The 17,380-nt window shown below is 44.9% G+C and overlaps 1 protein-coding gene across 1 annotated transcript in view; it reads left to right on the top strand.

Moving 5' to 3' along the window:
• The window catches only part of LOC111148930 (Rho GTPase activating protein 31), a 112,711-nt gene extending 96,245 nt beyond the window's left edge, over positions 1-16,466 (top strand). The window contains exons 11-12 of the mRNA XM_022505743.1: positions 1,867-2,147; positions 12,775-16,466. Of these exons, the coding sequence (XP_022361451.1) occupies positions 1,867-2,147; positions 12,775-15,207 (2,714 nt within the window). The 3' untranslated portion in view covers positions 15,208-16,466. The remainder of the gene's footprint in view (positions 1-1,866; positions 2,148-12,774) is intronic.
• Positions 16,467-17,380: the final 914 nt, after the last annotated feature.

Genomic DNA, 17,380 nt, shown 5'->3' with positions numbered 1-17,380 from the left:
AAAGGGAAGTAGGGAGAACCACAAAGGAAAGGATGACTGATAGACAAACCAGCAAATGCCCACTTTGGTTTAAGCCTATTTTTGTTATTAATATTAGCTAACGTTTTTTGAACAACAGTTATGGTATCAGGCACTGTCCTAAGTGTTCTGCACAACAACCCTGTGAGGTACAGGTTGTTACTATCCTCCCCATTTGCTTAGAGAGGAAATCAGTTAACTTGCCAAATGATTCAGAGCAAGGAAGTAGAAGAACCAGGTTTTTAACCCAGATTTTAAAACTCGTGCTTTAAAACACTCCCCCATGCACCTTCACATGTTTACAAGGGGCTGTGGAGGCTCAGAGATTGTTAGAACAGGATCCCTTTGCCCAGCAAGCTCATGAACTAGGAAGAGAAACTAAAACTGTACCAAAGTGTGGCACAGGGTCAGCCTGTCAAAGTAGCACAAGACTCTCCTTGGGCTTTTTTTTTTTTTTTTAAAAGAGATTTATTTATTTATTTTTATAGAAAGCAAGAGAGCACAAGAGGGAGGGGCAGAGAGGGGAGAGAGAATCTCAAGCAGACTCTGAGCTCAGCATGGAGCCCGACATAGGGCCCAGTCTCACGACCCTGAGATCATGACATGAGTTGGTCACTTAACTGACTGCACCACCCAAGAGCCTCCCTCCTTGGGCTCTTTGAATGAGGGAGGACTTCAGTCCCTGGAAGATAATGAAAGAGGTGTTCAGAAAGGATTTCAAGGCCATCAAGAAGAGGCAGTCCTCTCGGGAGGATTCTAGGAAGGCTTCCCAGAAGAGGTGATATTTGGGAGGGCTTTCGTAAATGGGTGGGCTTTCTCCATACAGAAAAGATGGGGAAGGCATTCTGGGGTGAGAGGCAGCTGAATATGGTGGAAAGTCTGTAGGTTTTGGACTTCACCTGGGGTGAGTTGAATCCTAGCTTCAGCGCTTTGGGGCTGTGTGACAGTGGACGGTGGTTGATATTGCGAGCCAGGGGTGGTCGCTCTCACAAGGGCTGGGGTGAAGTCTGAATGGGGGAATGTCCATAAAATGCCTGTTCACGGTCTGGCTCACAGACAATGTTCAATAAGTATTTTGTCCTTTTCCCCTCCCTTTCCCTTCAGGACAGGGGGCAGAAAATGAGCAAAAACTCAGGGGCATCACGTGATGCCCTGTGTGGAGAATGTTCTGTGGGGGGCTGGTGGGATGGAGCGAGATGAGGGCTAGAAGAGGAAGGGAAGCACTTGAGGAAAAAGTGTTCCCAGAGGCTTTTGTGAGATATATCCAAATTGGTGTGGAGTTGCCCCCTGGGAAGAGTCACACAGGAAGCTGTCAGTCAAAATCACAGCCCATCTCTGTGGCTTGGTGTAAATAAGGGATTCCTGTGCCCTAGGCAACAGCTTGACTCTTCAGGATCTGAATTTACTTAGATGTGAAGTGAAAGATTAGATTAGAACAGGGTTTCTCAACTTGGTACTATTGACATTGTGGCCGGGCAACTCTTTGTTGGGGGAAGGGGCTGTTTTACGTTTCATAGGAAATTTGGCAACATTCCTGGCTTCTGCCCACTAAATGCCAAGAGCCACCTCCTCCCCGCCCAAATGTCTCCTGGGGAGGGAAAGAGCAGGGGGTCCCCAGTCACAAGCCCCTGGACTGGGGGATCTTCAAGACCCGTCCCATTTCTGACAGTCTGTGACTCTGGGAACTAAAGGCAGGACACGGCAAGGGGGAAAGGGTCAAAATGTGAAAGCAGCAAGCTGGGAGAATTCCCTCCATCCTCGTGAAGCGGGACTAGTCCAGGACAGTGACTGCGCGGGTTAAGGCCTCTCTGCAAATGAATTCTTCAACGTAACTCTCATCCTTCACAGCTTCCGTACCTAAGAAGGGGGTTCTCGAGGAGGCCAAGCCAGGACCAGAAGCAGTGAGGACGGTGGAATGCAACAAAGGCCTCCCCCTGGAGCCAGGCCCCCAACAGGAGGAAAAGAAGGCCTCGGAAACATCCCTGGACTCTCAACATTCAAGTAACTTAGAGGAGAGGTTGGACCCAGAGAAGGCGGAGGAGGAGGGTGGAGAGGCTGGCCAGGCGGAGCCCAGCACTCTGCAGGAGAGCCCCGGGGCCAGAGCCGAAGCAGTGTTTCTCCAGGATGTGGTAAGATGCACTCACCGTGGGGGCCAGTCAGTACAGTCCTCTTTGTCCCAGGGGCTCCTGGTAGAACTGAAAGCAGGGATTTGTGGGGGGAGGAGGGGGGATTGTTTAAGAACCAGTTTCTGCCAACGTGACTTGAGGAGACTGAAAGGGTCTGTAGACAAAAGGACGAGACTGATACAAGGCAAAGGTCAAGTAAAGCTTTATTTCACGCCAAGCATTGAGAATCAAACTGACGAGCCAGGGCCGTCTCTTGCAAAGAGGCGACCCCTCCCAGCCTCACAGACTAACTTTTATAGAGCAAAGGCCATGTGGTTGAGCCTGGCCACACACAGGTGGCCAATTGAATTACAATTCACCCTATAGTAGTTATTTGAACTAGCCTATCACTCTGGTCAGAATTGGCGCCCAAAAGGCAGGGCCCACATTTTTGGGTGGTTAGGGAGGTGCTTTCCTGATTGGATGTCTCCACCTGGCTTGGCTCATCCTTGGCGGGTAGGGAGGTAATACGTGCGCTTTCACTGATTGGACGTTTCCACCTGGCCGGACATGTCCTTGTATCTGGGCTCCGTTATTTTTGCCCAGCCTGACATGTCCTGGTATCTGTGCTCCATTATTGGGCCTATTTGGCTGTACGTATTTCACCAGTTCTGTTTCTAAGCACTTTCCTCTTGGGGGGAAGGGGCAGGTTCAATCTAAGTTTACTGCATAAACAACAAAATGGCTCACTCTGGCTAAGTAGGTCCTTACAGAGACAACGTTTACAACCACGTGCTGGGAGTTAGGGCAGTGCTGGAGGGCTGTATAGGCCTCAAGAGGGCCAAAAGAAGGTTCCCAAAAGATGTGTTTGCAACCATAGAAAGAGAAGGATACAGAGATTCTTACAGGGATTGAATTTGGGGGGAGGGACAAGTATAAATTAATGCCACCAGGCTACCCTGGAATTTTATGCTTTAAAGATCACTCTTTCATGAGGAGAATGGCTTGGAAAAGGCAGGAGAGGGGGCATGGGTGCCAGTTAGATGGCTAGTATGTGACAGGCCAGGGGAGAAAACATGGTGGCTTGGAGGAGGGCAGGGGTAACAAGGAAAGAAATGGAAGGCTTCAAAAGCTATTTAGAAACTAGAATGGTGCTCGCTTCGGCAGCACTTGTACTAAAACTGGAACGATACAGAGAAGATTAGCATAGCCCCTGTGCTAGGATGATATACAAATTCGTGAAGCGTTCCATATTTTTGGGGTGAGTTCCTGGCTCTGTCACGCAATGGATAGCGCATTGGACTTCTAACATATTTTTGGGGTGGGGGGTGTTCCTGCCTGGCTCAGTTGGTAGAGCATGTGACTCTTGATCTCAGCGTTATGAGTTCAAGCCCTACATTGGGCATGGAGCCTACTAAAATAAAATAAAATAAAATAAAATAAAATAAAAAGCAGTGTCTGAAATAGAATTTATCACCCACACAGAGAAAGAAGCTAGAATGAACAGGACTTGGTAAAGGATTGGATAAGAGTGAGGAAGAAGGACGAGTCAAAACACCTCATAGATTTCTGATCTAAGCAGAAAGACGCACTATGGTCCACTTACTGAGATGGTGGGGGAGGAGAGTTTACGTGCTCATTTACTTATCTAAATATTTATTTCTTATAAGAGATCAATTCGTGTAGGTGCTAAGGAGAGTAAGCAGTTGAGTTAAAGTCTGCCTCTGCCTGAAGGTGAAATGGGTGTAGATACAAGTCAGTGTGATATGGTAGAATCAGATCTCAAAAAACACCCCTGCCTTTTGACCAAGGAATCCTACTGCTGGAGAGTTCTCTGAAGGAAACCATCAAATAGAAATACCACAAAAGAAAACCTCTTATTGAAGGAGGGGCAAGATGGTGGAGAAGTAGGAGACCCTATTTCAGCCTATCCCCTAAAAGTGAGCTAATTATCTACCAGAACACTCTGAACACCCATGAAATCAGCCTGAGCTGTAGGATTATACAGTTCTGGATCTCTTCGGGGGCAGAAGACAATAGTGGAGTGGTAAAGCGGAGTAAGAACGATCAGACTGATATCGGAGGATAAACAGAAGGGGGAGGGAGCCACTAGAAGTGACCCACTGGAAAGTAATACCCCAATACAAGAGTGCCCTCTGATTGGGGACCAGCATTAACTTGGAATCTGGTTAAAAGCACTCAAAAAGAGCAAAAGATCTTAAGGGGCAGCTGGTGGAATCAGGCAGTCATGGGCACGGGCCAAAGCCCACAGACCCAGGAGGGCCACCACCAGCGACCATCTGTGCCAGAGAGAGTATGGTGGAGCCCCCGGGGTTGCACGGCTTGCACCACAGATCAGCTGGGCACACTCCCACCCTGACATGAGGGAGTCTGGTGACAGTACCAGCCTGCGCTCCCTAGAACTTTTGCTCAATGTGCGACCAGGGTCTGACCCACTCCCTGCCAATACCCGAGAAAGCTTCATCCTGACACTAGCTGGCGGTCTCTAGGAGCGACCGAGGGTCTGGACTCTCCCAGCCGGGGCCTGAAGGAATTCAGTGTGATCTCCTGTGGTGGTAGCCTGAGGGCTGGACCCCAGACAGTAGTCCTGGCAAAGGCCACCACCAGAAGCAGGCTCCCTGGACCAATATTGCTTGCGGTTTAAGTGGCACGGGGGTGCAGAGACAAGTGGGCACTTCAGGCAACCCCTGAGACAGTGGCTGGGGACGTGCTCTGCCTGTAGGAGGCTGCATGGCTCAGCAGAGTTTGCAGAGGGGGAGTCTGTGTGTTCTGGACCACCCAGAGGGGAGCAGAGGGAGGGTTCTCTCTGAGTCGGAGGTCTGGGTGCAGTTTGCTTTCCACCAAACCTCTGAGAAGCCACAAAGAGCCTCAAAAGAAAAAACCTCCAGAGAACAAAAGCCTGAAAAACCAGTCTCCACAGAGCCCAGTCCCTTGATAGGGGGCAGGAGGACTCAACCCAAGCAAGACTGACTGAAAAACAATGCGGCAGGCCCCTTCCCCCAGAAAGCCAGTCAAAAGAACAAGAGGACAACCACCACAGAGTCCCCATAAAACTGTAAAACCCCAATATCAGGGGAAAAGAAGAAATTAAACTCCCGGTATTGCCTTAAAACCTGTATATTTCATAGATACAACTTTTACTTTTAAATTTGTTCTCATTATTCTTGTTCTCTTTAATTTTTTTAACCTACTTACCATTACAATTAGAGGCTTAATACAATATATTCCATAATAACCTTTTAACTTGAACTTTTTTCACACTTATACCTGTTTTTCATTTTCTTTTCTATTTTTTTAAATATACATATAGATATAAGCTTCAAGGTAAACCTCTTTCCCTAATCAGTACTACCCCTGTATATAAACCAGTTTTAATTTCCCTTTATCCCTGGAAAGTTGAGTCCTTTAACAAAAATATCAAGATACACCCAGAAAGAATAAAATGACCTTCCTCTCTCACATCGAGGATTTATAACCATTCTCCCATCTTCTTCTTCTGTCAGTGTTTCTGTGTATTTGTTTTTGTTCTGGTATTATATAAATCCTATCCTTGGGGTTCTGGGTGGGTTCTTTATTTTTCTTGTCATTTACTTTTGTTGGTCTTTTTGTTTGTATGCCTTATAAATCTTACCTTTGGGGCCCATTCTGGCTGGGTCTTTTCTTTTCTTTTTTTCTGCCTCTCTCTTTCTCTCTCTCTCTTTTTCTTTTTTCTTTCTTTTTGGTGGTGACTTCGATTGCTCAGAAGTGTTCCAGGGTACACCTTGCCTGGATCACGGTTGATACATTCAGCTACATATCCCCTCAACTGCCTCTCACCAAAATTACTAGGAGGTACACCCAACAGAAGAAAAATTCAGAGACTGTGCCCTCTCCATCAGAACTATTGGATATGGACATAAGTAGTATGTCAGAAAGGGAATTCAGAGTAACAATTATCCAAGCAAAGGCTAAGTTGGAGAAAACCATTAGGGACAACATGGAATCGCTAAGGACAGAAGTAAAAGACACCAGTGAGAAGTTAAAAATGCTATCAATGAGATCCAATCTAATCTAAATACTCTAACAGCTAGGGTAACTGAGGCAGAAGATAGAATTAGTGATCTAGAAGAAAAACTGATAGAGAAAAAGGATCAGGAGGAGGTCTGGAACAAACAGCTTAGAAGCCATAAAAACAGAATTAGGGAAACAAATGATGCCATGAAACGTTCCAACGTCAGAATTATTGGGATCCCTGGGGGGGAGGAGAAATAAAGAAGACTAGAAGATATAGTTGAAAAAATTCTCCGTGAAAAATTTCTCAGTCTGAGGAATGGAACCAGTGTTGGTGCCCTAGAGGTAGAAAGAACACCCCCCAAGATCAACAAATCTAGAAAGACCTTGAGGCACTTGATTGTAAGACTGATGATCATGATTTTAGACAAGACCTTTTGAGAGCAGCTAGGGGGAAGAGGGTCCTTATGTACAGAAGAAGGTCCATCAGAATAATGTCAGACCTGTCCACAGAAACCTGGCAAGCCAGAAGGGGCTGGCAAGACATATTCAGGGCCCTAAATGAGAAGAACATGCAGCCAAGAATACTTTATCCAGCAAGGATGACATTCAAAATGGATGGAGAAATAAAGAGCTTCCAAGACTGGCAAGGTTTAATAGAGTATGTGACCACCAAGCTGACACTACAAGAAATATTAAGGGGTGTTCTATAAAAGAAGAAAGAACCCAAGAGTGTCATAGAACAGAAATTTACAGAGACAATCTATAGAAACAAGGACTTCACAGGCAACATGATGTCAATAAAAACGTATCTTTCAATAATCACTATCAACATGAATGGCCTAAACACTCCCATAAGACAGCACAGGGTTGCAGATTGGATAAAATGACAGGACCCATCCATATATTGTCTACAAGAGACCCATTTGGAACCTAAGGATACATCCAGACTGAAAGTGAAGGGATGGAGAAGCATCTTTCATGCCAATGGGCCTCAAAAGGAAGCTGGGGTAGTGATTCTCATATCAGGTAAATTAGATATTAAACTAAAGACTGTAGTCAGAGATACAGAAGGATACTACATCATTCTTAAAGGGTCTATCCATCAAGAAAATCTAACAATGGTAAATATTTATGCCCCCAATACGGGAGCAGCCAACTACATAAGACAACTGTTAATCAAGATAAAGAGTCATATTGATATGAATACATTAATAGTAGGGGTTCTTAACATGCCACTCTCAGTAATAGACAGATCATCCAAGCAGAAAATCAATAAAGAAACAAGAGCATTGAATTGGACCAGATGGACCAGATGGACCTCAAAGATTTATACAGAACATTCTGCCCTGAAACAACAGAATACTCATTCTTCTTGAGCACGCATGGAACTTTCTCCAGAATAGACCAATAGTGGGTCAAAATCAGGGCTCAACCGATACCAAAAGATTGAGATTACTTCCTGCATATTCTCAGACTACAGTGCTTTGAAACTGGAACTCAACCACAAGAAAACCACAAGAAGTGTTTAGCTTCAAACACTTGGAAGCTAAAGACCACCCTGCTTAAGCATGTTTGGATTAACCAGAAAATCAAATAAGAACTTAAACAATTCATGGACACCAATGAGAATGAAGACGCTTTGGCCCAAAACCTATGAGATATGGCAAAGGCAGTCCTAAGGGGGAACTACATAGCCATCCAAGCCTCCCTCAAAAAATTGAAAAATCCAGAATACACCAGCTTTCTTTACACCTTAAAGAACTGGAGAATCAACAACAAATTAAGCCAACCCCACACACAAGAAGGGAAATAATCAAAATTAGAGCAGAGATCAATGAGATAGAAACTAGAGATACAGTAGATATATCAACAAAACTAGAAGGTGGTTTTCTGAAAGAATCAATAAGATCGATAAACCATTGGCCAAAATAATCCAAAAGAAAAGAGAGAGGACCCAAAATTAATAAAATTATGAATGAAAAGGAAGAGATCATGACTAACACCAAGGAAATAGAAACAATTATCAGAAATTATTATCAACAGTTATATGCCAATAAGTTAAGCAACCTAGATGAAATGGTTGTATTCCTGGAAACCTATAAACTTCCAAAACTGAATCAGGAAGAAATTGACAACCTGAATAGAGCAATATCTAGTAACGAGATTGAAGCAGTGACCAAAAACCTCCCAAAAAACAATAGCCCAGGACATGACAGATTCCCTGGAGAATTCTACCAAACATTTAAAGAAGAAAAGAAGAAATAATAACTATTCTCCTGAAGCTGTTTCAAAAAATAGAAACAGAAGGGAAACTTCCAGACTCTTTTTATGAAGCCAGCATTACCTTGATCCCCAAACCAGGCAAAGACCACACCAAAAAGGAGAATTTCAGACCAATATCCCTGATGAATATGGATGCCAAGATTCTCAACAAGATCCTAGCTAATAGGATCCAACAGTACATTAAAAAGATTATCCACCATGACCAGGTGGGATTTATCCATGGGATGCAAGGGTGGTTCAACATTTGCAAATCAATCAATGTGATAGAACAAATCAATAAGAGAAGAGAGAAGAACCACATGGGCCTCTCAACTGATGCAGAAAAAGCATTTGACAAGATACCACAACCATTCCTGATTAAAACTATTCAAAGTATAGGGATAGAGGGAACATTCCTCAACTTCATAAAATCTATCTATGAAAAACCCACAGCGAATATCATCCTCAATGGAGAAAAGCTGACAGCCTTCCCTTTGAGATTAGGAACATGACAAGGATGTCCACTCTCGCCACTGTTGTTCAACATAGTACTAGAAGTCCTAGCACCAGCAATCAGACAACAAAAAGAAAGAACGTATTCAAACTGGCAAAGAAGAAGTCAAACTCTATCTTCGTAGATGAAATGATACTTTATATGGAAAACCCAAAAGACTCCACCCCCAAAATACTAGAACTCATATAGCAATTCAGTATTGTGGCAAATTCAACGATACAAAATCAATGTACAGAAATCAGTTGCTTTCTTATACACTAACAATGAAATATAGAAAGGGAAATTAGAGAATCGATTCCATTTACTATAGCACCAAGAACCATAAGATACCTGGGAATAAACCTAACCAAAGAGGTAAAGGAACTACTACTCAAGGAACTACAGAACACTCATGAAAGAAATTGAAGAAGTCACCAAAAGATGGAAGAGGATTCCATGCTCATGGATTGGAAGAATAAACATCATTAAAATGTCTGTACTGCCCAGAGAAATCTATACTTTCAATGCCATCCCAATCAAAATTCCACAAGCATTTTTCAAAGAGCTGGAACAAACAATCCTAAAATTTATATGGAACCAGAGGAGACCCTGAATTGCTAAGGAAATGTTGAAAAAGAAAAATAAAACTGGGGGCATCACATTGCCTTATTTCAAACTTTACTACAAAGCTGTGATCACCAAGACAGCATGATACTGGCACAAAAACAGACACATAGACCAGTGGAACAGAGCAGAATACCCAGATATGGACCTTCAACTCTATGGTCAAATAATCTTTGACAAAGCAGGAAAAAATATACGATGGAAAAAAGACAGTCACTTCAATAAATTGTGCTGGGAAAATTGGACAGCAATGTGTAGAGGAATGAAACTTGACCATTCTCTTACACCATACACAAAGATAAACTTGAAATAGAAAAAAGACCTTAACGTGAGGCGTGAATCTATCAAAATCCTAGAGGAGACCATAGGCACTAACTTCTTCGACATTGGCCACGGCAACTTCTTTCAAGATGTGTCTCCAAAGGCAAAGGAAACAAAAGCGAAAATGAACTTTTGGGACTTCGTCAAGATCAAAAGCTTCTGCATAGCAAAGGAAACAGTTAACAAAACAAAGAGGCAACCCACGGAATGGGAGAAGATATTCACAAATGACAATACAAAGGGCTGATATCCAAGATCTATAAAGAACTCCTCAAACTCAACACACACAAAACAGATAATAATCATGACAAAAAAATGGGCAGAAGACATGAACAGAAACTTCTCCAAAGAAGACATGCAAATGGCTAACAGACACATGAAAAAATGTTCATTATCATTAACCATCAAGGAGATTCAAATCAAAACCACACTGAGATACTACCTTACACAAGTCAGAATGGCTAAAATCAACAAGACAGTAAACAAGTATTGGAGAGGATGTGGAGAAAGGGGAACCCTCTTACACTGTTGGTGGAAATGCAAGTTGGTGCAGCCACTTTGGAAAACAGTGTGGTGATTCCTTAAGAAATTTAAAATAGAGCTACCCTATGACCCTGCAATTGCACTACTGGTTATTTACCCAAAAGATACAGATGTAGTGAAAAGAAGGGCCATCTGTACCCCAATGTTCAGAGCAGCAATGGCTACAGTCGCCAAACTGGAAAGAACCAAGATGCCCTTCAATGGATGAATGGATAAAGAAGATATGGTCCATATATACAATGGAGTATTGTGCCTCCATCAGAAAGGATGACTACCCAACTTTTGCGTCAACATGGACGAGACTGGAGGAGATTATGCTAAGTGAAATAAGTCAAGCAGAGAAAGTTAGTTATCATATGGTTTCACTTACTTGGTGGAGCATAAGGAATAACACGGAGGACATTGGGAGATGGAGAGGAGAAGTGAGTTGGGGGAAATCGGAGGGGGAGACAAACCTTGAGAGACTGTGAACTCTGAGAAACAAACTGAGGCTTTTGGAGGGGAGGGGACTCAGGGGTGGGGTGAGCCTGGTGGTTGGTATTATGGAGGGCACATATTGCATGGAGCACAGGGATGTGGTGCATAAACAATGAATTTTGGAATACTGAAAAAAAAAACCCTCTTATTGAGCCGTTATTCACAGTATACCAGGCAACATTTGGCCTTGAGGAATCAAAGATGAACAAACCAAATTCCTTACCTCAAGGAGCTCATAGTCCATTAAGAAAGATAAACATCAAATTAATTGTAATATAAAACATGTGATCAGAGCCTGGTGGGAAGTGAAGTCCGGTTGACAGCAGGTCAGGTTCCTCATAAAGAACCCAGCTGAACTCCACCCCCACCCCCACCCCAGGATGGATTTGCCTCCTGGAACTGCTTCTCCTGGTGACAGATGTGTCTTTTTTTTTTTTTTTAATTTTTATTTTATTTTATTTTTGACAGATGTGTCTTGAGACAAGAAATGAAGGCCACTGAAATTTGTTTCCCTGGCCCTTACTGGGCCTTCCTTCATTCCTTTCCTATCTGCAGTTTGAGACTTTGTGTAGGGGAAGGGAGGAGTCAAAGAGAAACTAGACTTGAGGAGAGACAAGGGGTGGCAAACAAGATGGAGGAGGAGGCACACCTTTGTTTGCTTGTTTGTTTGTTTTTAGGTATTATTATTTTTTATTATGTTATGTTAGTACATCATTAGTTTTTGGTGTAGTGTTCCAAGATTCATTGTTTACATATAACACCCAGTGCTCCATGCAGTGCGTGCCCTCCTTAATACCCATCACCGGGTCAACCTATTCCTCCTACCCCCGTCCCCTCTAAAACCTTCATTTTGCTTCTCGGAGTCCATAGTCTCTCATGGTTCATCTCCCCCTCCAATTCCACCCCCCTTCATTTTTCCCTTCCTTCTCCTGATGTCCTCCATGCTATTCCTTATATTCTACAAATAAGTGAAACTACATGATAATTGACTTTCTCTGTTTGACTTACTTCACTCAGCATAATCTCCTCCAGTCCCGTCCATGTTGATGCAAAAGTTGGGTATTAATCCTTTCTGATGGCTGAGTAATATTCCATTTATATATGGACCATATCTTCTTTATCCATTCATCTGTTGAAGGGCATCTTGGCTCTTTTCACAGTTTGGCTATTGTGGATGTTGCTGCTAGGAACATTGGCCTGCAAATGGCACCTTCTTGGCACCTTCTTTACACTCCATCTGTATCTTTGGGCTGAATACCCAGTAGGAGGCACCTCTTTAGATCCACAATGGTTATCTGTAGGTAGTTGGAATATAAGATTTTGCTGTTTTTGTATTTTCCTTTCTTTTAACATGTGTCAAATTTTTTTCCATGTGATATATGTATTTCTTTGGTAATAAGAAAAGCTGTATTTATTTATTTATTTACTTATTTGGAAAGCAGATATCAGGGCAAAAGTTAACATTTACATTCCACAGGGAGAATCACATTCTTGTGTGCCATCTGGTAAACCTGAGGTTAACTGAGACTAGGGGTTGGTTTGTTTTATAAATCAACAGTGCATAGGGATTAAGTGTTTCTGTTCTGGTGTGGACATAGCTGCATTTTGGTCCCGGGCTGCTGCTGTGTGACTTAGGTAAATTGTTTAATCTGTTTGAACATAGGTCTCCTCACCTCTAAAATGGGAGTAGTTATAGTAGTATTTATCTCTGGGACAATTAAACAAGAACATGCAGTTAGAATGTGTTATGGCATGCGGTAAGCCCTGGATAAACAGCCACAATGATTAGTAATGTGGTAGCTGGGATAGTGCAGCCTGGCCCAGCGCCAAGCCCTTCACTGTCACTGGGAAAATAGTGCAGTTGTCAAGGCCACGAGTCCTTGGCTCTAAAATAATCCGTTCCTTGATATTTTTCAGGATGAGGATGACCTGGCCAATGCCCTGATCTGGCCTGAGATTCAACAGGAGCTGAAGATCATCGAATCTGAGGAGGAGCTCTCCTCATTGCCAGCACCTGCCCTAAAGATCAGCCCCACTCAGCCAATCCTGGAGGCCAGTCCGGCGGCTTTTGCTTCCCAGGAGCCTCCTGGGAACTTGTCTTGTGGCCAACCACCAGGCTCCACCCCTCTGGAGGAGTGGACTAGGGATCCAGCCAATCAGACGGCACAGGGGACTTCCCCTGCAGCCAATAGAGAAAAGCTAGAGACGACGAGCGTCCTCCTCAGACCCGAGACAGAGAAGGGCCCGCGTCCGGACCCCACCAGCTTAGCTCCTCTGGAAATAGTTCCATTTGAAACGGCTTCTTTACAAACAAAGGTGGGCCAGGAAGGCACAGGGAATCTGTCACCTCCTCTCCCGCCTGCTGCGCCTCCTCCAACTCCTCTGGAGGAGGCGCCTCGAGTCCAGCTATCGAAGGGCAGTCCTGAGAGAGAAGACTCATCCAGGAGTTTGAGGACAAATTCATACACAGACCAGCTGAAGTCTAATGGCAGCCCTGGGACCCCCAGCCTGTGTCAGGAGGAGGAGGAGCCCTCTCTAGGACAAAGTGAAAAGCAAAATTCAAAGAATGCTGCTCGTGAGGGAAAAGGCTCTGGTTTTCAAAGCCCAACAAGCGAGGTTGAGATCTCCCCACAAGGAGAGGGGGATGTAGCCCATTCAGTGCAGGAGCCCTCAGACTGTGATGAAGATGAAACTGTGACAGACATTGCCCAGCATGGCCTGGAGATGGTGGAGCCCTGGGAGGAGCCCCAGTGGGTAACGAGTCCCCTTCACTCTCCCACCCTGAAAGATGTGCAGGAGGCCCAGGTGCAGGGCCCCCAGGCCCACCGACTGGAGAGGAGGCTTCCCCACAGGCCCAGCCTTCGTCAGAGCCATTCTCTAGATAGCAAAACAACCACGGTTAAGAGCCAGTGGACTCTTGAGGCTCCCTCCTCTAGCAGCTGTGCTAACCTCGAAGCAGAGAGGAATTCCGACCTTCTACAGCCCCTGGCCCCCAGGAGAGAGATTACTGGATGGGATGAGAAAACCCTGAAGTCCTTTAGAGAGTTCTCTGGGGACAGAGGGACAGAGGCTGCTCCCAGCCAGAAGGGACCAGGTGGTTTGCAGCCCAAATCAGCAGAAATCAGCCCTGGCAGCCTAGCAGAGGGGAAGGAACAGGGGACACACCAAGGGCACAGCAGCCCTCAGATTGAGCAAGGTAGTGTTCCTGGGCCAGACAACAGCAAAGAGAGTTCTCCTGGTGTGCAAGACAGTGCCTCATGTGGAGAGCATCCCCCAAAGTTACAGCTGAAGAGCACTGAGTCTGGGCTTCCAAAAGGGAAAAACAGGCCTTCTTCCCTCAATTTGGACTCTGCCATTCCCATCACTGACCTCTTTCGTTTTGACAATGTGGCCTCATTTGGTTCACCTGGAATGCAGCTCTCTGAGCCAGGAGACACAAAAGTCGCATGGATGACCTCATCTCACTGTAAAGTAGACCCGTGGAGTATTTGCTCCCAGGACCCTCAGGACCTGGACACTGTGGCTCATGCCCTGACGGGCCGCCGTAACTCAGCTCCTGTGAGTGTGTCAGCTGTGAGAACCTCCTTCATGGTCAAAATGTGCCAGGCTAGGGCAGTCCCAGTCATCCCACCCAAGATTCAGTACACACAGATCCCACAGCCCCTGCCATCTCAGAGCTCAGGGGACACTGGAGTTCAGCCTCTGGAGAGGAGCCAGGAAGAACCCAGCTCAACTGGTGGGACCTCGCAGAAATCTGCCAGAGATGATTCTCTCTCCTTGGAAAGCCCAAAAGAAGAGAAGCCAAAGCAAGATATGGGAGCCACTGAGGCCTCGCCAATGGATACCACTACATCCCACATGTGCGAGGGACCCATCCTTCCTCCAGAACCAGTCTTGGCTAACCTGCTCTCCACCCAGGATGCAACAGTGCAATGCAGGAAGCGTACATCAGAGACAGAGCCTTCCGGAGACAACCTTCTTTCTTCAAAAATAGAGCGACCATCAGGGGGTTCTAAACCTTTCCACAGGTCAAGGCCAGGAAGACCTCAGAGCCTTATCTTATTCAGTCCTCCTTTCCCCATTATGGACCACCCACCCCCTTCCTCCACAGTGACAGATTCCAAGGTTCTCCTGTCCCCTATCAGAAGTCCCACCCAGACAGTTTCCCCTGGCCTTCTTTGTGGGGATTTGGCAGAAAACACGTGGGTCACACCAGAAGGGGTTACGCTTAGGAATAAAATGACCATCCCTAAGAATGGCCAAAGACTAGAGACCTCAACCAGCTGTTTTTACCAGCCCCAGAGGAGGTCAGTGATTCTGGATGGAAGAAGTGGGAGGCAAATAGAATGACATCAGTTCACCTGCTGGTGTCCAAAAAAAAAGTCGTGATTCATCATCAGGAAGTTATTACAGGGCCAACTTGCCATTATTCCAGGCATAGGTTATTCAAGTTTGGACTTATTTTGGCCTCTTTTCTTTCTTCAGCTTTTTGACCATTTATTAATTAGTCCATTTGCCAGAAGAGAGGTCAAGGGAAGGACCAAGAAATGAAATTTAGATCAGTCCTTAACAGCAGGTGGGAAAAGGTCAGGTAAAGGAAGAAGCTGAAATGCTTTCTTCCAATGAGATTTGGGGTTGTTTCTGAGTTGTGTTTCTCCCACACTGTCATTACCTATTACTGTTGAGAGTTGGCTAAAATAACATTTTTTGAAAGAAAGAGAAATCCTTTGCCTGTGTTGGAAAATGTTGCTGTTGAGGTTGGAAGGCCTCCTCTTTCCTTCACGCTTTTTAATGCTCCTTAAAGCATGCGTTCTTTTAGACCAGTTTTCTGATAAGCTTTGTACACATGTACACTCCAGAACAGAAGTAGATTTGGAAGTGCAAACTAATGTACACTTACAGATCCAACAGGGTAAAGGTGCCCATGCTCTTTCCCTGGAACCTCTGCAGACTTGTGGGAGATGGTTGCATGTATCAGCTTAGAAAATCAGAATCTATACACAAGAGCAAATTCTATGACTGGCAAAATCTAAGAGGACTGCCTGGCTGTGGCTTTTGTTATTTTGGGGGGACTCTGCCATTCTCCTGACCTCTGATGTATAAATCTAGTGGTTGGGCAGACTGGGGGCTGAGCTGAAGTTTACGTCAATGAGATGTGCTGAATTTTCACTTAGGTATGCAACAGTGAAGTGATCTGTGTTCTTTCCATCAGAGTCCACAGACAGGATATCATCGTAGAGAACAACCTCACGCATAGGTAGAACTATGCTCCAAAGTCAGTGTGTTTAAATTGATGGGGCATTAGTAGAAAACACTTCTAGCTCAGGTTCCCTGTCCTTCCACACTAGGCTGGGAGTACAGGAGAGGATAAGGAGGGAGCCCCAACAGGGTGGCCATCTCTGTCACTTGGGGAGAAATGCCCTTTGGAACATGTATTTCATTTTAGCCAGTGGGTACCTCCCTTTCTCCCGCTTCTTCCATTACTCAGAGCAGAGTTGAGGCACCTTTCTCCATCCCATAACCCCCCCCCCATCCATTACCCACCCTAGGCCATTCTCCTGTCTACATGCAAGCAGAAGCAATAAACCAATGTGATTTTATTTCAGTTATTTAGAACCTCAGTGCTTCTTTCTTTTTCAGCTGGTAAGAGGAAGGAGAACTAATAGAACCTACTGGTAGATTTTTGGTGCTCCCCCAAAAAGGGATTCACAGGAGCCCTTCTCAAGGCAAAACCCATTAGGGTATCAATGGTTTCAAACCTTCTAACACAACAATTTTATTTAGAAAGAAATTAAAACAGACCTGTTTGCTAGCTCTGTGCACATCTTTTCAGGTTCAAGTCTGGCTGAACTCTGTCCACAAGCTCTGTCATTGCAGAAATTTCTCTAGGGGCTAGCAGTACCTCTCAGCAGACCTCACAATCCAGGCCACCGGTGGGATGGGTAGGGGCTGAACTGAAGTTACCTCGTCCAGGGAGAATTGGAGGTGGAGCCCTGCAACAGATCCATATTCCTCTCTCCCTTCTTCCCTGATAAACCTTACAGTTTTGAAACCTTGTGCTGAACCTTTTAAGCCAGTGTCTGTTTCAGGGGTAACTGGGAGGCCAGCTGACGAGTTCTCCTTTCAGAGGGCACTGGGGTGAATGAGCAAGGGGAGCGGTTAATAGGTTCAGTGTCTTGCCTTCTCATTAGGTGAGCGAGACCCTGGACCAATGGGTCCAGCCAATGGGATGTCAACCCATAAAAAAAAGTGCTGGGGTATGGCATTTTCCCTCCTGGGCAAGCAAGGTGAAGAAATATAGTGGTGACAGATGAGAAAGGCCATGTTCAGGAGATTTGAAAAGTACATTCCTGCCTTATCAGAAAATGTGGGCAGATAGGCTTTATCCCAATCGCAGTGCACTGTGGTGTCTGTGCTTTGATAAAGACCATGTTCCAGTTAGAATGTGAGAGAGGAAGGAACTGGACTTTGCTTCACCATCAGAACTCTGAGCCACATAATGAAGTATTTAAACTATTTTATG

This window comes from Enhydra lutris, unplaced genomic scaffold, assembly GCF_002288905.1.
Source record: "Enhydra lutris kenyoni isolate GAN:26980312 unplaced genomic scaffold, ASM228890v2 scaffoldscaffold2, whole genome shotgun sequence".
NCBI lineage: Eukaryota > Metazoa > Chordata > Mammalia > Carnivora > Mustelidae > Enhydra > Enhydra lutris.
The sequence above is the reverse complement of the archived record's forward strand: the minus strand, read 5'-3'. Positions and strand labels throughout refer to the sequence as shown.